A 27,708-nucleotide genomic window follows, 5' to 3' on the forward strand; every position below is an offset into this window, starting at 1 on the left:
AGTACCTTATAATAACCATAGATTAGGTAGATATAGTATATAGTTATATAGTATTGTTGCAGAAAGGCAGATGTATTTTGGTTTTTTTCAGTGATACTCCTTTTTCAGTTACAGCAAATCATATTTGAAATTTTGGAAGATTAGGGAATAACTTTTTGCTTACCCAAGAGAAAGAACAATATTAAGAAAACTAAGCTCTATTTTCCTTTAGCTTGTTATGGAATACAACTATACAACTTTATATACAGTTGTTTTCCTTAGTGATTTGTACTTGATCTGAATTGTTTTGTTATATTCCTAAGTATGACACTGATCTTCTTGCAGAGGAGTACAGTAAAGTTGCCATCAGAGTTTCGTAAAGGTGGTTTGTGATTTGGGAATTGTATAAATTATTCTTATTATTTTATTGGAATATAAATTAATGAATTATGAGCTAGGCTTCAGCTTATATCATGCGACAATTTGATAAATACTGTTGAGCTATGAGCTCACATATTTCAATATTTGTCATGCATTCTGGAAAGATTTCTGTCTTAGAAAGTATAGTGCAGCTGGGTCATTAAAGCCTAAAATATATTAGGATTTCTTTAGTTGCTAATGAAATGTCTTGAAAGCTGCTGGGCAGGACAGATGACTTTTAAAATTAATTGTAATTCACTGAGGCACACTAATCTATAGGAAAGCTCACCTCTGCACTATTCCTGTCCAGTTGTTGTCTCAAACAATTATCAGCAAGTTACTGTTCTGGTATGAGCCATGTCATGCTTGAAAGTGAGATGAAAAAAAATTAATGAGGATGCATGAATGCTCGTTAAGTAGATACAGTTATGCTCAGTTATGCTCTCCACATTCTTCACTGTGACTGTTGAGATTGAGGCAATGTAATCTAATGAAACCATGCAAACAAATGTGCTGATTGACAGCTCTTGCTTTAGCAATAAAAAGTGTTGGCTAAATTCATATTTTGTTTCAGCGTAATGCTTGAAGTACTTGTGCATATAAGGACCTTAAATTTAACTTATGCTGTGGAACATTATTGTTTTTTCTTTATTCAATTATGTAAATCCATTTAATTGCTTTTATTAGAAACAGTGTATATGATTTTTAGTGATGATTGCAAAGGAATCATGCATCACGTAGTGGTTATAGCAAGGGAATACTGAGGGGGTGGATATTTATTTTTGCTGGGAAAAGAAGACGGCACCTTTTCTATAAGTTAATTTCAAAAAAGACAGAGCATTTTGTTTCATAGATTTATTAGTCTGTTATCAATGATATGCAGAAACACTGAACAGTTTTTCTACCAAATTAGAATGAAAGACACAGAGGTAGATTTTAAAAAAAGGAGAGTGAAGTGTGTGTCAGACTCAGCATATGAAAAGTAAATTATGCTAGACAGTTGATGAGAAGATGACAATCTAAGCAAAATAAATATGATAGGTTTAACCTCTTGACCGCAGTAGGATTGCCAGTGTACCAATGTCATGAAAACTGGGATTAGCTGCAAACTTGTAAAGCAGGTAAATTTAAGAGGATGTGGGGAATATTCAAAAAGGGTGCACTGGACTATAAGGCTATTAAGAGAGTTCCTTAAGAATCAGTTTTGGGAATAATTATTTATTGAATAGTCTCAATGATTTGTTGCATATGTTAAGAAAAGGCTGAACTTCATGATGGGAGAGTTTGGAGGCATTTTCAGATTCAAGAAGGGTAGGATGTTATAGAAGCTGGATGAGTAGAAGAAAGAGAAATTTGAGAACAAAGCCAAATACTTAAATATGATTGGCTAATTTTATGTTACTTTTACATGCCATTAATTCTGAAAGACCTTGTTCCATTCAAGTACATTTCAAGTAATCTCAGGATATTTATACTACATGTATCATCTACAAAATCAGAACCCTAGGACTTCTTTAATACAAACCTTTAACTGTAACTTAACTTGTTTTTATTTAAACAGATCTTTTCTCACATATCAAAGAAATTTCAACATGTTCAATCCCTTGTTCACAGTGCTAAATGCTACTATACTTGCCTAACTTGTGTTTACCAGCATCCTGCTCAATCCCTGGCGTGTACCTGATGGTTGTGGGGGGGCAATACAGAGAGTGGGATAGGAAGATAGGTAAAGTTTTGTAGCAGTCACTATAAGGTGTGTTACTAGCTTCGGGTGGCCTTGCTGGCAGTCATCTAACAGTTGATTATGGAGATTATGGAGACCTGTGATAGCTGACTGACTACTCACAAGGTGGAAGAGTGCTGGTTGTGTTTGAGAATGGAGAATGTGAGTGCAAGCGTAGCTATATCAGAAGAAAGCAAAGAAACCCGGTAATTAAACACCTGAGAAAGAATTAGTCTGAAACAAGCTAACACTTTTCCAGTCCGCTCAGATGCATTTGCTGTTGTGTAAGAGCATGGCATAGAACTTGCTTTCTCTTGTAGTCAGGGAATCAGGACTTAGAAACTGGAGGTGCTTATGCCTGAACGTGTGTGAACACAAATTTTAGGTTAGCACTAGAATCTGTGATTTTTGCTTCAGTTTATGTACATATGGGTATTTTTATATATATACATACATGTATATGTATTGGCTGTTTACAAAAAGAAAGTAGATAAAGGTAAGGGAAGAAGAGCAGAACAAATCCTGGATTTCACAGAATTGTTTCCAGTAGGGAAGCATTGTCATTAATATGTTTACAAGTCATGCTTTGTAATGTGACTTTCAGTTTTACTGTCCCAGACTCAAGGCAGATTAAGTCACAGATGCGTAGAAGCTGTTGGTATCATCAGGTGAAGAGATTAAATGGATTTGAAATATTTAATTAAAAAAAAGCAGAGATCAGGTTGCAGTGCTAAGATGTTTTCTTATTCTTTAAGAAGAGCATTAGAAAGGGAAAAGAGCTGTTTCACCCAAGAGAAATAAATAAAAACTAGTCATGAATAAATCTGAACTGCAGATTGGTTCCAGACAAGTTGTTCAGAGAGATTCAGGCACACTTACCTTGTGAATACCTCTTTAAGAAAAAGAGCTCAATATTCTGCAGGTATACCTAATAAAAAGATGAAAAACATATATGCTGTTCTTTGTTATAGAAGTGACATGAACTTTGGATCATGAGTTCCTGTTTTACATTTATTAGATGACACAGTAGTTGGTATTATTGTTGCAAAAATGTCCAAGTAAGGGATAGATGTGCATTCCTTTATCTTCTCTCCCCTGCTCCCATACACCACATAAGGTAAATGTTGATAAGCAGCAGGTTTAGCAGAGGTGCGTGAGGAAGAGGGTGGATCGCAGGATGGGGAATCCACAGTGATTCGTCTGTTTTTTGGTTTGCCTCCCAGATTTTCTAGCTCCCAGGGATTGTAACAAGGGGTAATCAGTCTCACTCTGAAGGTTCAAACCCAAGCATTTGACCTGGAAAGTCACTGCTACTTTTAGGCTGCCATTCAGCTAACGCCATCATCCTGGAGATGTGGAGATAGTCTCACTGCCTGGTTGTATACACCAGTATTTGATGTCTTAGGTTGGTAGAAGTGATCGATCCTGATCTCAAGATGTACTTCAGGTGCCAGGGTGGGAGTGCTGTTTATTGTCTCCCATACCCTTGGTCTCCTGCTGCCTGTGTAACTTTGCAGTCCACTGCTGACCATGGCTGCTTGTCCAGTTTCAGTCAGGATACACCAGCTCCTTCCTAGTAATCCTGGTTTGCTGTTCTTGTCCATCTGCCCTTTCAGTTTAGAGTCCCATGTACTACTGTTTCCTATCACAAGTTAATGATCAGTCCTTTGCTAGGCTGGTACTGCCCCTGCCTTTGTGTTTTGTGAGGCACTGACAGTGCTTTGAGGTGACAGTGGTAGCTTAGTAAGTGTTTTGTCCCTATTATGTCAGATCATCCATTCCTGCCCTTGCACACGCCATCTATTTTACTTGCATGTCTTAGGGTTTTTTTGTACAGTCACTCAAAGAATTGGGTTGAAAGTCTAATCCGGTGTTTCCCTGTTGGAAATATCTTGAATTGTTTTAAGTTGATATCAGAGGTTAATAAAAGAATTAAAAATAATGTCAGAACACATAGAATACCCTTTATAAAACTGTTTGGCAAAAGTGCTTAGAGATGAATAACATATAGTGCAATATGTGTTCTGCAATGAAATTACTTCTATATAGTAACTAGTAAAAATTGTCTTTGTTGTGAATTGGAGTATTGTTCATCTATAAGGATATTTAGTAAAACTGATTTTGAGAGCTGGGTGCTGGTAAAACTACAGAACACTATTTCACACAAGTGAAATAAACCCTGTAGTTTAAAGAAAGGAGATGAGATCTTGGTGGAATGATTTTTCTGTCAGAAATGCATCTTCAACCTTTGTGTACATTCAGATGGTACTTGTTAACTTTAAATCTTACAATAACAAAGATCAAATCAATTATGAAAAATGTCTCTCTTATCAGTTACAGTGTACTGTTCTGAGAGAAATGACCGTTAAAAACAAATGACTGATGCTGCTAGATGGGGGGTCCAATTCTTTCTTGCTTTATACTGTTTTACGTGGCTGTGCAGGGAAATGGCACAACTGAAAACTTCTGGAATTGATTATGCAGATAAAAATAGTGTCAGAAAAATGGTGAACAGCTTCTTTCAGATGCGTGGCAAGCTTCTGCTCAACTGGGATCATGGAATGGCACTCCTTGAGCAACAGAAAACATCAGTTTGTTGATGCTGAAGGAAAGAGGCCTGACTGGTGTCTTCTGCCCTGTTCATGGTTACATGGTCTGCCCCACTTTGGTGCTTATTTGATTACTTCACAAGCTGATTAAACTTGCTACTTTGATAGCAAACTTCCCTTCCCCTCCCACTCCCCCTCCCCGTCCCACCCCGCCCCATTAGGTTTTAGTCATTTTTGTGAGTTGAAGTTTTTGAAGTACATTGATTATTATGCTGGCCTTTTCATAAATTCTAGGAATATGCAAGCAAGAGAAAAGGAGAGTAAGGGAAGGAATGGACTCTCACTTATTGCCAGAAGTACTCAGCTGTGTCTTCATACTGTGACTTTCGGAATCATAGAATAGTTGGGATTGGAAGGGACCTTTAAAGGCCATGTAGTCTAACTCATCTGCAATGGGTAGGGGCATCTTCAATGACATCAAATTGCTCAGAGCCATGTCTGACCTGACTTCGAATGTTTACAGGGATAAGGCGTCCACCACCTCTCTGGGCAACCTGTTCCAGTGTTTCCTCACCCTCATTGTAAAAAATTTCACCTATATATCTGGTCTAAATCAACCCTTCTTAGGTTAAAGCCCTTGTCCCCTCACAACAGACCCAAATTTTTATAAGCCACCTTTAAATATTCAAAAGCTATAAGAAGGTCTCACTGGAGGCTACTCTTCTCCAAGACAAACAAACCCAGCTCTCAACCTGTCTTCATATGAGAAATACTCCAGCTCTCTGATTGTTTTTGTGGCCTTCATCTGGACCTGGTCCAAGAGGTTCGTGTCTTTCCTATGCTGGGGACCCCAGAGCTGGGCACAGCACTCCAGGAGGGAGTTTCACCAGAGTGGAGTAGACAGGCACAATCACCTTCCTTGATCTGCTGGCCACGCTCCTTTTGATGCAGCCCAGAGTGTGGATGGCTTTCTGGGCCACAAGTGCACACTGGCAGGTCATGTCCAGTCATTCATCCTGCAGCACCCCAAGTCCTTCTCCAGAGGTGAAAAACTTGAATTACTGTATGTTCAGAGACTTCTAGACTTTGAAACTCAAGAGCTGGAAATACCTGTATTAAATTGAAAGTTAAGATTATGATGAAACAATTTTGACAGTGTAGTGAATTAAGGTATAAAAAGGAAAATTATACTTCTACCTGTTCTTGTAAATAAATAATGATAAATACCCACATTTTCAAAACTTGCACAGTAAGATGCACTAAAATGAGCTTGTATGTTGGACTTTGGTCTGGAAAAAAGCCAGGTCCAGCTTCTAGAAGCTATTTATTGAAGTTTAAGGAATTTTGATATCGAATAAAGTAATCTTCATTAAAAGATTAAAAAAAGAAAAGTTTAACTCGTATACTCACCTGATAAAAACCCAGAGCATTGTTTAAGAAATACAGAGACTGCAGCATATTAAACAGATTTAATGGATGCTACATAAAACCTATAAGCAGCAGAAGCCACATCTTTGAGTGTCTATTTTTCATGCAGGTTTTATTTAAGAGTATATGCTTGTATTTTGATTCTGAGGATTTCAGTAGGTTTCTGATTGTAACTGCTTTGCTGATTTAGAGCTAAGGTGTTAAAATTTTCATACTATTGAATTTTGAGCATGATAAAGACATAATGAAAATGCTATACAAAAGTATGATTTACTGCTTCACGTCTGCCTTCCAAAGGGAAAAAAAAGAGTAATGCCTCTTTTTTCCTGCTTCCAAATGCTGAAGCTCTAAATTATTTCAGTTTGACCAATACTGAAGTTACCTCCAAGCTGGACTTTGGGATTACACCACATTGGAGCAAGAAACACAGCTTGCATGGTCAGTAGAGGAAGCTTTAGAATAGGTCAATAAAGTGGACAGTAACAGATTGCTAAGACCAGCTGGTATTCACCCTGGACTTCTAAGGGAACTGAAGGATGAAACAGCTGAGCTATGAACTGTGTTGTGTAAACTATTACTTGAACTTACGCCAACATCAGAGGAAAGGAAGCAAGGTGACAAACGTGATGATAGTTTTTAAAAAGGGTTGAATATCTGCAATTGCCAAAGTTGATACCAGTGGTCGACATATTGTAGATAATCATTGTTAAATGGCAGAATTATTTAACAATTTAATAACTTACTGATATACTGGCAAAATAGGTTTTTGGGAACTGTTAAGCAAGGAAAACAAAATAATAAACAGCAGTGTCCCTGTAAAAGTTCAAGCTGTGCCCACATCCTGCAAACTTTGTGTGGTTTCCTTTCCTCTTATTAATAAAAAGTATAGTAGAGGTCCAGCAAAATTGATCAAGATTATGAAATGAAGTCTTTCTTTGTACAATGCGTAATTAAGAATTGGAATCCTGTGCTGAAGGACTTATTGTGTAAAATTTATTAGGTTTAAAAAGCAATTATACAAATGTGTGGAAGAACAATCCGTCAAGGATTATTAAATGAAAAGTTTTTGCTCTGTAATTCAACAACATCTGAAAGGCAACTATTGGACAACAAATAGTGCAGGTGAACAGTTGCCGTTCCAGTTTACAATCAGTAATGTTATGGTGTTTCTTGAATCAACTATGCTCACCTTGGATACAAGTGCACTCAGGTCTGTTATTCAGCTTTTGATGCCTTTGACAAGTGATGGATCAGCTTTGTAAGGCCCAAACATCTAAATCTTGATGGTAGGAATATATCTTTAAAATGGGGAGATCTGGAAACTGCAGAATGATGTGTCTACTGGTACTATACTCTTTTCTGCTGGGAACAGCAGTAGGTTTTGCTTTTCCCTGTCCAGCGAACTCCATTGTAGCAGAAAGCTCATTTCAGCCTCCCCTTTCATCTTTCCCCTCAGACAAGAATTAATGAAGTTTTAAATCTTTCCAAGAGTTGAATCAGTCTTGGTTAAAACTTTCAGTTCTAGTGTGGAGCTGTTCAGGTGTTCAGATTGTAACTAAGAGTGATTATTCTGATTTTTGTATGTCATATTTTTGTGAATATTTTAGATAGTTCTTAACAAACAGGACTTCAGGGTTGGATTTTTTTCTTCAGAATTTTATCAGCTACTGTTAAAAAATGTGAGAGCTTAATGTTCTTGGTTTGGAATGAATTATCATTTAAAGCAGATCTTTAAGTGATGAGCAGTCCCTGATGCTAACAATTGTGCTAATACACCCTTAAATTGCTTAGTTTGGGAAGAAGAATATTTATCTGCTTCCTGGTCTTTCAGTGTCCAGACATTCTTCCTGCTTCTGTGGGCAATGCCTGGTAACCTTATTTTATTCTTGTTTTCATAAAGAAGGAAAAAAACAAAGGAGGTGTTTTTAGTTATATTGTAAAATGACTTAGATCCAGTTCACAGTCTCTTTTGTATTTTAAAGTAGATTGTAAAAAATAGCTGTGCTGGTGAATGACTCAGTATGAAATGTGCAAGTGGAGCTGATGGCACCTGCATAGCGTCATGGTCTAGGTAATAGGCTTGCTGGTGGCCTTCTGATTTTTTTTTTCTTTTTTTCTTTTTTTCTTTTTTTGAGAGTAAAGGTTTGCTTTGTTTTGTTGAGTGTCATATTGTGCGACAGCAGTCGTGAAGCTGTTAAACAATCCAAGTCTTCAAAGGTTTCTTTCCTGTCAGTCAAAAGACACATATTCCTTGTCCAGCCTTTGATTTCAATACTGGTGAGGCCACATCTGGAATACGGTGTCCAGCTCGAGGCTCCCCAGTAAAAGACAGACTTGGACACACTGGGTAAAGTCCAATAAAGGGTCAGGAAGATGGTGAATGGACTGAAGCCTCCTGTGTGGGAAGGCTGAGAGAGCTGTGAATGTTTAACGTGGAGAAGGGGATGCTCAGGAGGGTCTTGCCAGTTTATGTAAATACCTGAAGGGAGAGTGCAAGGAGGATTGAGCCAGACACTTTTCAGTAGTGTCCAGTGACAGGACAAGAGGCAATGAGCACAAACTGAAACACAGGTGGTTCCTCCTGAACATCACAAGCCACTTTTTTATTACTGTGAGGGAGACTGAGCACTGGCACAGTGTGCCCACGGAGGTTTTGGACTCTCCCTCCATCCTTGAAGATATTCAAAAGATGCCTGAATACAGTCCTGGGCGCCTGACTGTAGGTAGCCCTGTGTGAGTAAGGGGATTGGACCTCCAGAGGTCACTTCCAGCCTCAATAGTGGTTGATAGCAAGGTACTCCACATTTTAGTTTTGAATAACTAAGAAGTTCTGCAGGATTTGTTATTTAGCTACAACCTCATTTTCTATTAAAGATCTGTTCCTTTGATTCCAGATAACTTTTAGGAGATACACACTGCAGCTTTTTCCGTTGAATATACTGCTATAGGGGACATAAGCTATCATTTCCTTTTAAGAGTTAGAGTTCTCTACAGATGAAGTAGGCATCTACTTTCATAATGACACTCGGTATGGGTACCTCCTTTGAGTCCATGACCCCAGGCTTGTTCTTTCATTTTCCAGTGAAGAGAGAATGCAGGATGACTGTTGTCTTAGCTAAGAGGCTAGGAAAAGTGTAAGGTCATGTGTAATTTTCTGTACGTTCTGTTACTTAGTGACAAAATAACTCCACTGAGTGTTCTGTGTAATGTAGTTTTCAAGTTTCATCTGAAATAGGAATTCAGACTTTTAAAAATAAATGTTCAGATCTAAATGTTCGGATATATTCCTTTTGAAGCTTGTATTTCAAGGGTATTTTTTTTCCACTAGGGTGATGCATTTTTGAAGATTTTTTTTTAGCATACAGATGAACAGACATGATTTTTCTTATAAAGATTGTAGGTAGCAGATTATGTGACACCTGTGGCAGAAATGGAAATGTGTATTGCAGTTCATGAATGTAGATTATTTCAGTGGCACCTACCAAGAATGTAATTGTTTCAGAGTTCTACAGAGAAACTCCACAGGATCCAGTCCACAATTTCATGAAGTGCTATTCTGTGGGCTTCCAACTGTAATATTTGTAAAACAGTCCTGTCACCACTCTCTTCAGGACCCTAATTTCAGTCAGGTCATTGCCCCAGATGGAGATAGCTGACTACATTTGCATGTGGATCTGAATCTGAAGGACACAGTAACAGCAATCTGTCCAGTATCTAAAACTCCTTTGAGGTATTTTTCAGTCTGTATGCTGGCAACCACATCTGTTAATTTTAGTCTTGTTAATAAGGATGTGGGGTGTGAAGATAAGAGGAACTGCTAAGGATGGGAGGTGCGTTCTGTGTGTTTTAAAGTGCTCTAGCACTTTGTTTCTGATGCTGAGAGGGCAGAGCAGGAGCATCAGATGAGGTATTACTGATGAAATGTTGTCCAGCTCGGATGCTGGGGCCATGTGTATGTCCCACAGTGGGATAGATTTAGCATATAAATAGAACTTTAGAGGGTGTGTGGGTTTTTGTTGTATAATATCTGGGGAAAAAAAAGTATTTTGGAAAAGTTAATGATTTCATAAGATCAAACTTCTAGAGCCGTGAGAACTGTATGTGTATTTTGTGATCCCCTGGTTTGATTCATCTCTCATTAACATGGTTACATTTCACATCTATTTCCTTCAATAGTCACCTCCTTTCTGCAGCAGCTGCACACCCACTAGGCTGCTTTTTTTTTTTTCCCCACTGTAAGCAGATGTTCCCATTTTCTTTCTTGTATATACTTTCCCCTCTATTCTGGTGCCCTCCACAAATGAAAATTTACCTGCTTATTTTCTTTGATTTCCTTTTAATCTCGATACTTACTTCTCAGGTATTTCATTCCCCTCTGATGTGGGATTATTTTCCCTTTTTTCTTGTTAGAAATAGATAATTGTTGTATTTCCTGGGCTTTTGGGATGTTATCTTTTTCTTCTTCTTTTTTTTTTTTTTTTTTGGCCACCTGTCATGGTTTAGGAGTGGCACTCCCTCATTTAGTGTCCCCCTCCTGCCTTCAGTGGGAGATAAAAAAGGCAGAGATCATGGGTTGAGATAAAAGCAATTTACTGGAAACAGCAATGAGATAAAGAGTAACAGCAGCACTATTAATAACAAAAGTTTACAAAAAGAGAGTGGTTTGCAAGTAAGAATTGCTCACTGACTGGGACACTGAACAAAATGGTACAGATCATCTGCCTGCATGTTTTTTCCCCAAACCCAAGACAATGAAAAACATGGCAGACAGACCATCTGGTTGGGACTAGCATTACCCCATCACTCCATTTGTCACTTTGTCCCCTGGAAAAGCAATGCCCCCTCCTTCTCCTTTTGCAGGAAGCAAGAGAGAGTCCCTTTTCCATCCTGCCTGGCCATGAGGTGAGATGGCATTGAATAGCACAGTGTCTTGGCCATGCCCACACGGCTCTAGCCTCTGCACCCTCATGGCTCCTGTGAAAAATTTCTAGTGTCCTTGGCCAAAACCAGGACATTAGCAAAGGAGGTAGAAATTTCTAGGGGCAGTAGGAAGTATTTTCGGCGGGAAGTGCAACATTTCAAATGAGCAAGAAAAATAATACGTGTCCTCTCCTTCTTATTGCTGCCAACTACATAAGGACGTGACCTGAAATCTGCTGGAGTATCATGTAAGTTTGCAATAATTTAGTTTGTTGCATAATTGTAGAACTCTTCATACAATTCCTGCATGAGTTTCCTTGAGTATATACATTCTGTGCTTATATGTTCTTCCTTAGTGTTGTGGTGCCTTAAGTAGTGCTGTAACGTTGTGCTTAACCCCATCCTGGGTGAAAATTCCTGAGGCTATTAGCCAGTTCATTTGCAGCATTGTTTCTTGATTTGGAAGTAGGGAATGATGTAGTGCTTGTTTAACTGTTAATTTTTTTTTACATGCTTGTGTATCTCTGTATTCTCTGTTATAAGACTTATAATGAATAAATTTTTCTTTCTTTTTGCAAACTTTTTTTTTTCCCCTGCACCTATTAGTGTCCAGTTTGAGGCTGTAAGGGCAAGTTTAAGCAATTTAATAAATTTAGATAATTTAACTTCTTTTTATATTGACTACAAAGGAAATTATTTTGTTTCTTGTAAAGTTCCAACATTTTTTGCAAAGTTCCAAGGTAGCCATAAAGCATTTTACTGTATTTTCATTAGGGCACGAAGATGGCTTGGAACCTGTGCTATACAGGTGTACAGGTCTTCTAGGGAAATCTGCAATTCTAGTATTGATAAGACTTTGAGGCAACTCAGAAGTCATGTTTTTAAGTGTCACTGTTTTCAGTGTGTAGTTGAAGAAGTTAAGAAATTTGAGAGGTCTATTGAAGTGTGTAACTGAAGGAAAAAACAGTCATGATTCTGGGATCTGTAGCCCCTTGACATACTCTTCTGGGTTCAGTAAAGGCTTTTCTTGAAGCATAATCAGAAAAAGTGAACCTTTAGTGGTAACCTTCTTTTCATCCAGTACCTTTAATGTCATTCTGTTCCTTTGGAATACGGGGTATAGGGTTCTCAAATTGATGGTGAAAACCTACTTTTGTTTTCACATGTGTAGTAAGCAGGGTATGTAGCTTTTTCTGGCACAGGAGAGTGCCTACCATTCTCTTAAATCTGTGCTAAAAGAAATTCAAGGCCAACCAGAATTTGTGTGTAGAGTGGGAACAGACAAAAGAGGAGGATTTTGGCTTTGTATCCCATTTTCCAGGGCCCTGTGGGAACAGACAAAAGAGGAAGATTGTAGTGTTGTAACCCATTTAGCAGTACCCTGGATATTAGTCCTTCTTCTAAGGACTGCTTTATGTCTTCCCTTGCTTAGTGATTTTGTTTTTGCAGAATACAGCATGTCTTCAGGAGCATCATGCTCCCTAGCCCATATAGAGGTGTGGAGTATCAAAAGTGATATAGGAGATAACTCAAATTTGTGTCTCCACCTACTCGGAAGGGATTTGAATCTGGTTCCTTCAATCCCCATATGAGGTCTTGAAGTCCTTATGTCTTTGGTTGTATCCTAGACAGCAAAACTCAAAGACCTCAAGAGGTCATTTAGTCTGTGTCCCAATCCTTGGCAAAATTTATTGTGCTTAGGAAAACTTTATTTAAGAATAATGTAGCTCTCAAATATCTCTCTTAACATTTTTGGAATTAATTTCAGCTTAGGGAAATCCTCTTGATAATTCATGCTTATGTCTACTTTTGTCAAGGATCATCACTGAGCTAGAAATTTTAATCCTATGTCTTCTTGACAGGACTTCTCATCTATCTCTTTCGGAAGTCAGTAGCACATTATGTAATTGTAGCATATTTTCTACTCTCAAATATTTGAAGCATGTATAACTTAATTTGGAACAACCATACTGTAAAAGCTTGGAAACCAATTTCATTTGTGAAATAGTATACAGAATTATATAAACAGTAGCAATACATTTGGTAAATAACATTTGACAATGAAGATTTGTGCTGGGGGGAAGAAGAAGGAAAATTAAAAAAAAAGAGTACAATCAGATTGTATTTAAGGAAAGATTTGTGTGGCTTTTGCTTTTTAGTTTGTTTGTATAATAATTTCTACTAATACCTCATCAAGGCTATGTTGTAATTTTAAGTGTAATTCTTACGACAATGTGTGAATAATGAGAAATAAATGCACCTTACGCAATGTATTTGGGAGATCTTATTTGGAATTATTTTCTGAAAAGAAAGAATAAGCCAAAATCTCCAGCAAAGTTAATGTATATTTATACAATCACTTTGTTTTTTTGGTATTTTTGAATAATATGATTACACCATTTATTTAAAAATGCATCTTTTTGAGGGGGGAAGGAAAACAGATTTACGTATATACCCATATGCTATATAGATATATAACAACTAGTTTATATTCTAAGGTAATGTTAAGTTTTTAATAAGCCAGTGGTCTTTGGTAATTTTGGTGCCTATAGTTGGACAAAAGCAATCACAAAAATAGATAGATGTCTCAGCGTTGAGACATTGCTATGTTTTTTTAAGATTTGTTATTGTTAAAATCTGATTCATAATCCTAGCCTGGCCAGGGTAACTGGAGCATGTTGTGTATTTTAAATGTGACTGATTTTGTACAATTAACATTAGCATGTTTATTCAGGTCCTACATATGTAAAAAAAAAATCCAGAAGGCTAACAAGCTTACAAATTTGACTGAAGAGCAAAAGTTTTGGAATACAAGCAATACATGCAAAGCCTCTCTATTTTTTGTGTGTGTTTTATGATATGTTCTTTTCTCTCTAAATTGACTAAGCTTGATAGCAAATATGCTTTCCAAATTCATGAATGTTTCCTCTAAATATTAAACATTAACCATGATTGTATTTGTGTTTACTTTGGCAGTAAAAAGAGAGGAGGAGGATTTTGAAGAAAAGAAATCCATTAAAAAACGAATCAAAGAATTAAAAGTTTTGGATCCTAAGATTGCACAGAATCTGTGTAAGTGGATTCTGTTAAGGTTTTTTTTCAGGAAGTAATGTACAAATGTTCCATAAAAATGCCTTGCTCTCGTGTCTGATTGCCTGGTAACCACTTCTAGTTTAAAATGTGTTTAAATACATGCATATTGTTTTTAAGCCCAAGCATGTGAGTTGATACAACTGAAGCACTTGAAAAGACCCCAAAAGCAGTTAAAGATTGTTCCTTGTTCAAGACTGGATATACTGAAGTGCAAGCATACAGCTGTGTATCTAATCTATCTGTATTTTCAATATATTCATCAAGGAAGGAATGCCTACTCCCCTTCCCCTGCATTTCCCCACCCCCTGGGAAAAGAAGGATGATAATGTCCACAGGATCTTTGGCCTTCTCATCAGCTTTATAGAAAGTAGGCAATACTCAGTATTATAGAATAATATGTAAACAAAGAAGATAAAGTTTTGATGGAGAGGAGTACTAGGAAGAATAGGTTCCTAAATGCCAGCCGAGATAAAATAAGAAATAATTGGATTATGGTGAATAAAGAGTGTTTATAAGAGCATTTTGTTTTCTGTTTATATAGATTTGGTTTGTCATGGTGCTTCTTTAAGAGAAAGCTCTGACAAGACTGTTGAAAAAATTATAATTGTCATTCGCAACAAAATACTGTAATAGCAGGGATTCTTCTGCAGAGTAGACTTGTGTCTGACTGCTTGTGGAGGTCTGTCATTTTGGATGTTGTGCATAACAAATGGAGAAGGCTGGAACTGAAAGAGAACAGTAATTAAAAATACATTCAAAATTTTTCTCTTACCTCTATTATATTGCGTAGTGTTTGTTAATCTGGAGATGCTATGACCTGTTTCACTGCTATCTTTTAAGTAGGAGCAAGGTAGTTGTTGTCTTGTTTTCTTCATTATTTGTGGAATCTTTGCTTTAGCAATTTTCCTTGGATCTTTCCGCGTGCCTTATGAAGAGATCAAAATGATGATACTGGAAATAGATGAAACACAGCTCTCAGAGTCCATGATTCAGGTAATGAAAATGACACTTAAAATCCCAATGTTTGAAGAGAAACTTTGCAGTAAATAGAAACCCGTAGCTAAAAAAAACTTCTTAATGTAAACTTTTGGCAAGTAAACAACTGCACGAATCTTCTTTTGCTGTGAAGTGTAGATTTTTTTTCTTTTTCATTCGTAATGCTAATATTTTTATGAAAGCAGCTTGTGTTGTTTTTGGCTGGGATTGAAAAGACTTTCTTCCCAGTGGCTGGTGTGGGGCTGTGTTTTGGATTTGTGCTGAACACAGGGTTGATAATACAGAGATGTTTTTGTAACTGCTGAGCAGGGCTTGCACAGAGCCAAGGCCTTTTCTTTAGTGCAGCACTGGCAAGGTGGCTGGAGGTGCATGGGAGGTTGGGAGGGGACACAGCTGGGAGAGGTGACCCAAACTGAGCAAAGGGCCATTCCAGACCATATGGCATCATGCTCAGTATATGAAGTAGGGGGAAGAAAAAAGGAAGTGGGATAGTGGTGCTGTTTGTCTTCCCAAGACACCATTACATGTGATGGGGCTCTGCTCTCCTGAAGATGGCGGAACACCTCCCTGCCCATGGGAACCAGTGAATGAATTCCTTGCTTTGCTTTGCTTTGGTGCATGGTTTTATTCCATCCTGTGAGTTTTCTGGCTTTTACCCTTCCAATTTCTTCTGGATCCTACTGGGGGGAGAGTGAGAAAGTGGCTACTTGGGCCTTGGTTGCTGGATGGGATTAAACTATGACACAGCTGAATTTATATTCTGTTTTCCATATTGTCTTCACCTAAATAGAGACTTTTTCTTTGGTGCATGTGATGTTTCTTCCCTACTTACCAATTTTTTCTTTACTTTGTTTTTACTTCTGTCTTATCTGAACAAATCTCTGTTTTGCTTGTTTGGTGTGGGCTTTTTTTTGTTTGTTAGAGCTGTAACAATCCTATATCATGCCCTAGAGCATTTGCAGCATTCACCACTTCTCTTCCATGGAGTTTTATCTAGGTAGTGTCTTCTCTTTCGATATTGTTTTTTTAAAGCATAAAGCCAGTATGACTCTCTGTGGAGCCAAAAGAAAGTGAAAATTCTATATACAGATATTTAAGTGTTGAAAAGCTGAAGAATTTAATGAAATAAATACAAATTAATCATTTTAGAACCATGGGAAAAATAATTTGGAGGTGGTATCTTGAAGTTATTTGAGCCAGGGCTCTGCTCAAAGCCAGGTCAACTAGAGCAGTTTGATCAGGGCCTTTTCCATCAAATTTTCAGCATCTCTAAGGCTGGAGACCACATAGACTTTCTGGACACCTTTTCCAGTGTTGAACACTTGTGATGAAAAAGAACTGGAATCTTTAATGTTATAACATGTGACCTTGGTCTTCTATTGCACAACTCCAAGAGGAGCTTAATTGCACCTTCTTTGTACCCTCTAGTTCAGTATCTGCACACATTAAGTGCCCATGAGGCTTGCTTTCTTGGAGTTCAACAGACTGACTTCTCTCAATCTGTCCTTGCCTGTCATATGCCACATTCCTGACTCATCTTGATGGGCATCGTTAAATTTGAAAAGATCTGTCTTTAGAAAAATTACATATCTTTTGGACAGGACTCTGGCATACTGTGATGAACTTCAACTCACTGCTATTACTGCTTATAAATGTCAAAACACAATATGTCAATAATTGATAATTACTGTCAATCTACTAGTAATGAGGTATAGGTTTTAGATAGCTAATCTCTTCAGCATACTTAAAAGTGTGTTACAGACATGGGTACCAGTCCCTACTGAAACAGGAAAGAAAGTTGAAGGTAGATTGTTTTTTTCAGAAACATACTCTTTTTGCAGGAATGTTGATTAGTTAAAACAAATACAGATATTCGGGTCATAAAATTAGTTGTTACATTAAGGCTTGTTGAAATTCAGATGTGGCTTGTACTGCAACACCTAGCAACTTGTATTCAAAGATGAAAACAAGGTAAATCTATATTTATATGGTTTTCCTGCAAAATAAATTTCTACCATATTGTAACGTCAAAATAACATCCTCCTGAGGATGCTGTGCAATGCTCAGCATGATCTTTTTCTTCCTGCGTGCAGTTTTGCCCTCACTTCTTGTCACCTGGATTTCAAAAATGTTTAGTCTCTTTTTAGCTCTTTGGACTTCACTTTCCCTTCTTCATTGAAGAATGAGATGTTTTCTTAAATATTTGAAGGAGCACACATGTACCATCATCTCCAGTGACAGTAAAATAGTCATTGTATAATTCTCATTCTTTTGTTCAATGATGCAGTTAGTATTGGCACTGAAACTATTACTTTAAGGTTATTAGAATGAACATAGTTTACACTTCAAAATTGTCTTTTTAGTCTAGATTGCATTTAGATCACTTTTTCAAGGTTTTCTTCGTGCTCAAGAGCAGCATGATCTGTGTCTTTATCTTATTTTATTTGGTAAAATAGTAGAAATTCTCTACGGTGGCAAGAAAAACTGAGAGATAAAATGTGCTCTGCTATTATGTTCAGCTTGAACTCTGTCTCAGTGAGTCCATGCTTGCTCTGAGACTCTCTCAGAGATCTCTAAGATCATTTGATCTTAGCACTGTTTTTCAACCATTAAAATTTAGCTTGTTAGAAAAATTAGGTCCTCAACAATAATATGAAACAATCTGTATAAATAAATACTATATATCAAAATAATGAAAAACTGTCATTTTGATAATTTTTGTGTGTATTATTTAAAACAGGCAAAACTTATTTTTCATTTAGACTCTGGGGGAAAAAGTCATCAAAACATTAATGGGTAGTTAATTAATGGTGTACTTCTATGTGAAGTTGCAATAAGCTGAGAAGAGAAACTTTATTTTCATTCAGAATTTTTTTGCTTTTCTATCATTATTTTTAATTTCTTCTGTGGACTGTTATTTTCATTATGATTGTATATGCCTTGGGATGAGAAATGCCTAATTTTTTGTACATTTGAAATACTTAACAGACCCTAGCACCACTGGAGTAGCTATGCAGTAGGCATGGTTAACAATATAATAGGAGACAACAGTATAATAGGAGATGAAGTTTTTACACTATGCTGATAATTTTGTGGCTCTATTGATTGGTATTAACAATAAAGTAAGCTGAAACTCGAGTGTATCCAGTAACCTTTCTATGTAAGTGGCATCAAAATTGAGTCCAAAGTGGTTTTGACAGTGTTTGAGCCCTTTTGTGTTTGCTTTTGGAAGGTAGTGAACAATTTTATTACAGAAAAGGGTAAGAGAAGTTGAGAAGCCGAAAGTGAGATGAGAAATTATGTTCTACAAGAGTACAGTGATGTTAGCAGCTGCTGTGATCGAGTAAAAGTCAGTGGCATGGAATAAAAGTGATAATACTCACAATATCCTATGTGAACACAGTCATACAAATCACTCAAGAATATAGACTGCATTTTTTTGCCAAGTGATTAAACACTTGAAGACTTGAATCGGGTGGAAAATTCAGTAGAACTTAGGCATCAACTTTAGTTTGCACCTTTGAATGTAATATTTTTTATCAAATGGTTCCATCCAAGTTTCTTGTTTCTGGGTAAAACAACCCTGTAATAAATTTGAAAAAGGGACTATCTGAGTTTAAAATTGAAAAAGGACTTAAGGCACACATCTTGCTTTGAAAATGGAAGAACAATGTGCCTTGTTGCTTCAAAAAGTTGGTATACTTAGGTTACTAAATAAATTTAAGTATCCAGCTGTATGTCTCTATTTTTACCTTCAAAATCCTTTTCAAGTATGTGTTATGGCCATGCTATGAAAAAAAAAAGTGTTCTGAGAAGAGAGAAAGCATGCATAGGTTTGCAGGGATATGGCTATTTTTCTTCATTAATGTAAGTTACCTTAGACAGTATGTTACCTCTTTCTACAAAGTTCTTGCTTTCAGTAGGTTTTTATATGGTTCAGTGTGGCCTAATATCACTGTTTCTGAGGTTGGAAATCTGTCCTTAATCCAACTCTTGTTATGCTTAAGAAATAAAATGTATTTTCTCTTGATCTCTCTCAGTCTCCCTCCCCTCACCCCTCTTCAGTTGGAAGTTAAATCTAGTGCTGAAAACTGTAAAAACTCCAAAAGTCATGTTGTAATCCAAAATCTCATTGACTTAGTCAAAATTCTTTCTCCTTCTTATTCTCTGTTTGATATTCAAAATGTGTTTCATCTGTAGCTGTTCAAAAGCTTTATCTGAACACCATAAAAGCTGCTTTGATATCAGCTGCTTCTTCAGTTTTGGTTGCCTTTTTTTAAATTTTGTGATGCTCAATATTGAAAATATTCCTACAACACTTTACTTTTTTTGTTTCTTGAAAGTTCTGTGGGCAGTTTTTCTACATATGAAAACTGTTTCCACGTCAAACAATAGCATTTTAATTTCAGCAAAGATTAAGAAATTGCATTATATTAAGAGCTGTTTATGTGAATGTTGGATATCAAAAAAGGAAATAGGTGTGTTATGAAATACTAATTTAAAATGTATCTTTTTACACTTTGTATACTTTCATTTTTGCTCAGTGTTACTGATTTAGTGCCAGACATCTTCATCCATAATTAATAAATATTGTCTTTTTTACAAAAGTATTTTCCAAATGTAATAGTGGTAAGGATATACATATGGATATACATAAGGATATACAGAACTGCTGTTCTGCTGAAAATCAGTTTGACCATATCCAAATCAAGCTCCTAAAATTTAAGTTTACATTATTATTTTAAGCATCATCAGTCATTTAATAGTTTTTTTGTTTTCTTACCAAAATCCTTATTTAAGCGTAGACACTCTGTTACAGCAGTCTACTGATTTAGGGATATTTTGCAGCTACTACTTAAAGAGTAAAATTCATTCTTCTTAAACTAGGGAAGTGCATTAAGCAAAACATAGGTATGACTTTTTATTTCTCTGGCCTCTGAGAGGTAATTTTTATATCTCAAATGGATGAATTTCCTGTAAAAGAAAAAAATTAGGATCTTTACTGGTAAAATTAGGGGTTTTTAAAGATTTTCAGATGGAGATTCTGTTCACTAACTGAAATGAATTCTATTTTGCTCATTGTAAATCACCAAGGCTATTTACTTGAAAGGTAATAAATTTTGACAACCAAAATGTCTGCCATTTCCGTCAAGTAATGGGGAAATTCTGGAACTGATCTTTTTGTTTCTTTCTTGAAATATGGCAGTAGGTTGTGGGATGGCTGTGTTGCCTTGAGTGGCTTCAGTGTTAAAAGGATTGAATCTTCAGTTCAGGAGAGTTATCTTACCAGTAGACCAGGGAGTGCTTTGAGAAAGAAAAAAGTCTCTCTCATGTTTGTCTCACTGTTACAAAAGCTTAACTAATGTGTAACCAGGAACACAAGAGCCATAATCTGAGAAAGACAGCAGGCCAGAGGGACTCTGACTATTGCCTAGTAGTTACAGCAGTCATCTTGGGAAGGGACAGAACTGAGCTACTGACTCAAATTATATTCCATAATTAAGTGTTTGAGAAGCTCTTTATTTCCAGAACATCAGAAAAGCCATCCTAGCAGCATCTAATTAGAGGGGAATTCAGGTGCCTAAATGTAAGTGTCTTTATGGAGATAATATGTGTCTAAGTGTTCAGGAAGCTCCAGGGAGTCAGAGGATTCTTCTGATGAACAGATGAAGGTGAAATGTTTAGATTCCCTTACGTGTGTTCACAAGACATTCACTTACACATGTCCAACCTTCCCATATGGACTTATGAATTCAGCTGAATCTGAATCCCACCTCTGATTTACTGCTTCTGAATAGTAAGTTTTCAGGCTAAGTAATAGTAAGTAAGTAAGTGTAATGGGTTTAAACTTTTGTTTTGTAAAGGTAGAAAATAAATTATTCTTTTTCAGAATACTTTTAATCTGGCTTTCATAATTCTTGCCATTCTTTGAATGGTAATGTTACACTTGAAATTCTTGTTCTGTTTGCTTCAAAGTGTTCTGTTTACCTAGTGCTTATTGAGCATATTCTTTCTTTAAAAACAGTTTAAAAATGTACTACAGAAGTGTCTGTAGAATCAGTGTCAGGTGCTAGCAGTATTGCATCATTTGCAATTTTACACTTTCAGTTAGTTTAATTTGTGTGTTGCAATGTACATTCTACTGTCTTCAGGGAAGCATGTTGTCTTGGAGTGTATGGTAGTGATGGATATGTAAACCCATTTGTTTACAAAAATACAAGCAATGTAGAATCTAAGATTTTTAAGCCTATTTTTTTTCTTTTTAGAATTTAATAAAACACCTCCCTGAACAAGAACAATTGAATGCATTGTCCAAGTTCAAGAACGAGTATAACAATTTGTCTGAGCCAGAGCAGTTTGGAATTGTGGTGAGTTCTGTTTTATGATCACTTTTTTTTTTTTCTGGTCTTTTCTTGAAATACAGTTTTGATATAATATTATAGAAAAAAAATGACGGCTGCTTCTTCCTAAAAGTGAAGGGGTTCCAGACTGGGAGAAGAGTCCAAGTGCTGCCTTTCAGCTGGACTTTTATTGGACATATCCATGGCTGTGGAAGACCTGATGATTGAAATATTACTTATAAAAGTAATTTACTTTTGCAAAAGAAGCCAAACCAAAACCATAAAAACTTTGGTATTTTCTGTGGCAAAGCTTCACTGAGAGATACAGACCTAGTTTTGAATTTCTGTAACTAAAATCATTTGATGTTACTTTTGTTTGCATTAATAAATCTGAACTTTTTCATGAAGTTTTCTACATTAATGTTTTTCTTTCTATTCTCCACATAAATGAGAAGAAAATGTCATAGACATAATCTTAACCTATTCTGCCTCCTGACTCCTGTGTTTTATACCATGTTTTGTCGAGAGTACACATGATCACTTTTTCCCTTCCAACTGGGAAGATATGTTTGTAATATCTTCCAGATTGAATTAACAAAGGCAGACTGGAAGTGAAAAATTAAAATTGTGCTGTGCTGGTTAATTTTTTTTGGTGGAAATACAGTTTGCATATAATTTCTATATAGCTCATAATTCATAATTAGTAATTATTTCATCATGGCAAACTCAGAGTAATGCTGTGTAATTTCCTGGCACATATATCTATATAAGTCTTTGATTTTTCTTGTCCATTTCTAGAGTTTCAGCCTAAGGTGGTTAATGCGAAGATTAGCTTATCTGAGGGAATTTCCCGTGAGGGAATATAATACTTATTCAGTTATATGGAACTGTCAGTTGATGGGAAGAGCTAAACCAGTAGTAGTGTAGGTAGAGTTTTGCTGCATGTGGCCCAGCTTTTCTGATAAATTTGTCTTAGAAAGTCGAGGCAATGTAGTAACTCAGAAAAATAAAATAGATGGATAAAATAATCAGTTCTTACATCTCAAAAATATGTGGAGCTTCTTTTCTGAAGGAACAACCAGCTTCCCACTGAAAAGTCTGTGCTTTTCCTTGTTTTCCATGCAAAACATGAAAAAACAAAGTCCACAAACAAGACCAAGTCTCGTCATTAAGCACAGTTTCTCTGGTGTCACACCTTCTATGGATGTAGTAGAGCAGACTTCAGAGAACACCCTACAATGTTTATAACATGAAACATTTTTCATTTCTGTTCAAGGGGAAAAAATATTGAATAAGTCACTTCTTTTACTCCTTGAATATGGAATCTTATCCATTTGCTTTTCATCAAAGTTCTTCAAGCTCCATCTGGCTCTCTTGTATCTTTTCTTTTGTTGTTGGCCAGGGAGTGAGCTGAAATATTCCAATTTCTTTAGAAGCCACTGTTGATGCTATTGTGAATCTTCATATTATTGCTGGTTTTGTTTGTTTATTTTTCCTCAAAAATGTTGGTTTATGCCTCATTTTTTATTGTCTGTTTTAAATGAGGAGAATCAAACTTAAATGCGATTTACAATACTTAAAATCTTTCAGATGAATAGTGTTTTATACCTAGGTTTTTTCAGAGAATTAGGAGATTCCATGTTAATTTCCTCTAAAGTTGTGGTTACAGGAACAATTAAACTATTTGACTCCTAGGGAAGAACCTAAATAGTGAATGAATGGGTAATTACTACTTACGTGATAATAATTTTTTTTCTAATGGAAACCCATTATCTTTCAGGCTTTGAACTGAAAGTCAAGATTTGATACTCTGAAAGAAACAGCAAGACACTTAGTGAAATATTGGCTTGCTGTGACTGTTACAGTATTGTATGTTGCATGCAAAGTTAATTAACTTTTGTTGTTGGCTTAAAGACATTGAGGGCATGACTCTAAACTGTTCAGGTTCCCTTCATGAGTGTGGCTTGTGGTTTTGGGGTTTTGTTTAGTTTTTTTATCTTATGGTTGTAAGGATTTTTTTTCTTTGTGTTGATGCTATGAGTTGCTTTTGTGGTTTCTGCTTACTCTTTTTCTAAGTTATTTACCATTTTTATATTTTCTATTCATTCAGCAGTAAGTATAAAATAAATCCTTTATTGCCCTTATCTTGTCTTCCAGACTTGGGGTTTTCTTTAGATAAGCTACTTTATTTTCGTCTAGGTTCTTTCTTTCGCTTACTCCAGGCTGATGTCTCAGCACACAGATATTATCACGTATTACTGTGGAGTTTGGCTTTTATTTTAGGGTGGGGTGGGTCTGGGGTGGGCGGGGGGAAGGCAGGGACTGGCTTGCGCAGATTCATTAACTATGTTATGAAAATTACAATAATTCTGTTCATCTTATTAAAAACAGCTTACTGTTGTTGTTTTTACTTGATGTTATTTTGAATGTTGTATTTTCTTGCTCAAATTCATGATGAAATTGCTTGTGCTTGACAAAAATTAAATGCTCAATTGCATTTTGTTTTACCATAGTTCTTGTTTTGTACTTGGTTTTACTTAGGGCAGTAAACTTCCTCCAAAACTTTTTTAAAACCTCCTTAACCTTTGTATTATTTTCATGGAGGTTTCATTGATTATCACAGAATCACAGAATATTCTCAGCTGGAAGGGACCCACAAGGATCATTGAGTCCAACTCTTAATGGAATGGCACATATAGGGATCAAACACAAAACCTTGTCCTTACTAGCACCATGTGGCTAGCACAGGTTTTTCCCACGAGAATTCTTCTTGTGTTTTATAAATAAAGATAAAGTTTGGATGTTGTTGGAACAGTGTCCCAGAACTTGGACGGTGCAGGCCTGGCCAATCAGGCCTGGGGGAAGGCTTCTGACCGACCAATCTGGGTGACTTTTGAAAACTCTATATATATGATGAAATCAAAACAATAAAGGTCATTCCTTCTTGCCACTGAGAACTGGTGCCTTCATTTCTCTGCTAGCTGCTCAACAGCGACATCACCATGCTGAATCTTCCATAAAACTTGTCAGTGATGAAGATTATCTTTGTGTTGGGAAGTAAGTAGTCCTATGGCAGCACACTTGCAATGTCAAACCCATTGGAGATAAATGGGGTTTCCAGCTAGATGTTCACCTTGCTGACTGTTGACAGAAGGTTGTGTTTTGGTGGTTTTTACATTTTTGCCTGGTGCTTTTTTCGATGGACAGTATAATCAATCAACATTGCTTCAGGACTTCTAGCAATGTTGATTTGTTTTGTGGGTAGTTCTTTCCTACTAAGAAAAAAAGTATTGTTTTAGAGAATATTTTTTCCAAATTTTTGGTGTAGTGTCTGTCATCATATCAAATAAATGTTGAAGGAGTAGATAATTTAGTAATGTTAATCTCATTTGTTTTCAGTGAAGTTGATATAATAGCTACTAGATAAAATTATTGATCGTGACTGATAACTTTTGAGTTCAGTAATCTATTTCATGGAGTTTCATTGAACTATTACCATACTATGGGTCAATATATTATTCATAAGGAAGTTGGGTACAAGCATCTTCCAGCTGTTCAGAACTTGAGTGTTCTGGATTTTCATAGAATTCCATTCTATGATTTGATGTACACTTGTCAGTGCATGTAATTCTTTGTTGTGTAAAATGGTCCTGGACCATATTAAATTTATTATATGGTTTGATATCCATAAATGCAATTCCATTTAAGAAATCATAGTTTTGATGGTCTTTATCAGGCATCCCTGTACCTCTAGGTCTGACATCTCAGGGCATTTTTGGAGGCACAGAGGTGCATGGCAATGTTTGGTGCCATATCAGATGGTTCCAGATCTTTGCCCCCACCCTCTCTAAGTTATTTTGGAATGCAGTTTATTTAGATAGCTGCCATTACACTTAGAACATAACTATTTAGATAGTTGTGTGCTGTTTTGACAATATAAGCTTTCTTGCTGCTCCAGCTAAGTGTCCTGTAACTGTAGTTGCCCAACTCTGCAGCACCACACATCTGCCTCTCCTCCCTCTCTTGCCCACAAAACAATGCTAAGGCTTCAGGCCTATTAATACCAATGTATTTTAACTGTTTGTTGCTAGGAACCATTCCAAAAAGTAGTTCTGAATTGATAATGCTGCATGCATAGAGCTGAATCCAGTAGTGAATTCCAGCATGAGACAATTGGAACAGGTTGCCCAGAGGACTTATGGATACCCCATCCCTGGCAATTTTCAAAGCTAGGTTGAACGAGGCTCAGAGCAACCTGGAAGGTGTCCCTACCCATGGCAGGGGAGGTGGAGCTAGATGATCTTTTGATCCTTTCAACACAAAAGGTTCTATGATTTTATGTGGACTCATCATAGACTCATCATAAGGATTACATTATATCACCTGTAATCCTTAGTGATATAAAACAGTCCTGGACCCTATTGAATTTATTATGTGGTTTGAAATCCATAAATTCAATTCCCTTTAAGAAATCATAATTTTGATGTTTTATAAACACTTCTGATGTAAAAAGTTTCTAATACTTGACAGGATGCTATTAGGAGACATTTGACCTCAGATGTAGGCAAATGTACTACCATTCCCACATATGCAGATACTGCCTCAGTAGTCACACGTAATAGCTCCTGCTATATTTCTTTACTTACAACCTGAGACATTTGGAAGGATGTTCCTATGTTGTCTGGTAGTAAGAAAAAAAAAGAAACAAGTTTTTCCTTGATCACTTATATTTGCTCAAAGATAAAATTGAGGGAATTACAAAATATTGTTTCAGAAATAATTAATGCTCAGACCGTGTGAAATTCACTGACAGCTAACCCAAATAGAATTTGGCAAGCAATCCTCATGTGGCTTCACAGCTTGTTCATTGATGGATGTGTTTTCAATGAGTTCGTACCAAAGGAAAATATTTCACTGGAGTAAATTGAAGATTAGAGTGAGGCCTGATGAAGGCTAGTTTGTCTTAAATAATTCAGCAGACACTTAAATTGATCAATTCCATATTCAGCTGATAGTTTCACCTGTATGTTCTCATTGAGGATAACTCAAAATGTATCAACATTTTTTCACTGTTGTCTGGAAAATATCATACTATCACTGTTTCTGCAGAGGTGTGCTCTGCCTTTCATAATACTTGATGCTTGGACACAACCATACCTAGTGACATTTCAGTCTGTTTAAAATTCTGAAGTGTTGAGGTGCAATCTGGGCTGTGAGATATTTAGATTGTGTTAGTTTCTATCTGCAGACCTTATCTTCTGTGTCTTCTAGTTGTCATGTGTATCTGCTGCTCTACCTTGTCAGTGCTCTGTATCAGTATTTCCAGCCTTTCCAGGAGTGTTGCCAAAGATTAACTTTCTATTATATGCCATCTGCGATAGTTAAAAAATCTTTATGACAAATTGCGTTCAAGTTACTTTTGTTGTGAAGAAGGACAACATCCTTAGCTCCTGTAATGTTGGCATATTTCAAATCTTGAACCTGGGTAAGGATGGAGAACAAAGCTTCAGCAATACCTTCTGAAAGTGGCCATCATGATCTGCACTGATCTGACTATTTGCAATTGCCATTGGATTGGCTTATGTTACTTCCTTTGCTTCAGTGAAAGATTGTGATGCCATGTTATAGATGAGTGCCCCTGTAAATGCTTCAGTACGAGCTACTACTTCTGTTTAGTTCCAGTAAAACAATTTTGGGTAGCTAATCTAAAGAAAAATTTTAAAAATTTGTCTTACTGTTGTCTGATGTTAATTTAGATGGCTAGAAGTGGGTGGCTGTTGTTTGTTCTAGCACACACATAGGCTATCTCAGTTTTCTTCTTGGCAGATACCTCTACAGCTTCAGAGCAGGAATGTTATTTCCCTAAAGGGTTTCCATCCTTTGCTTCTAGCGATTCACTTTGCACATTCTTATAAATGTTTTGAGAGCCTGTTCTGGATCTGATTTGATGTTTTTCTTCACTAGTAATGTAAGCAATGCTCTAATGTTCATGTCATGCTTTAAACATAAGAAAACACTTCTGTTTTGAGTAAGGACCATGATTGTGCCATTTTGACACAGCAATTTCAAGGGTTTCTTGGAATTTAGCCACCTAGATTGAGTGAGGTAACCAAACGACGGGCTAGTGTAGGGCAGCTGTGCTGAAAGAACCTTGAGGCTGATTAGTACCTCTTAAATCCCTAGAACTTGCAATTACTATGCAGATATTTCTGCTGTTCCAGCTTCAGATTTTAGAGCTCAATGGAGTTCCAAGTGCTTT

At 36.6% G+C, this 27,708-nt stretch overlaps 1 protein-coding gene across 5 annotated transcripts in view; it reads left to right on the plus strand.

The window, feature by feature from the left end:
- Nucleotides 1-27,708, plus strand: part of DIAPH3 (diaphanous related formin 3) — a 203,797-nt gene that overhangs the window by 70,487 nt on the left and 105,602 nt on the right. For 3 of the 5 annotated variants that reach the window (XM_085058778.1, XM_085058806.1, XM_085058796.1), the window contains 4 exons: nucleotides 11,238-11,267; nucleotides 13,996-14,091; nucleotides 15,011-15,105; nucleotides 21,375-21,476. In XM_085058778.1, the coding sequence (XP_084914904.1) occupies nucleotides 11,238-11,267; nucleotides 13,996-14,091; nucleotides 15,011-15,105; nucleotides 21,375-21,476 (323 nt within the window). The remainder of the gene's footprint in view (nucleotides 1-11,237; nucleotides 11,268-13,995; nucleotides 14,092-15,010; nucleotides 15,106-21,374; nucleotides 21,477-27,708) is intronic. The other 2 variants (XM_085058787.1, XM_085058812.1) reach the window with 1 other exon arrangement.

The sequence above is a fragment of the Lichenostomus cassidix genome, chromosome 1, assembly GCF_008360975.1.
Source record: "Lichenostomus cassidix isolate B80296 chromosome 1, HeHo_3.0, whole genome shotgun sequence".
NCBI lineage: Eukaryota > Metazoa > Chordata > Aves > Passeriformes > Meliphagidae > Lichenostomus > Lichenostomus cassidix.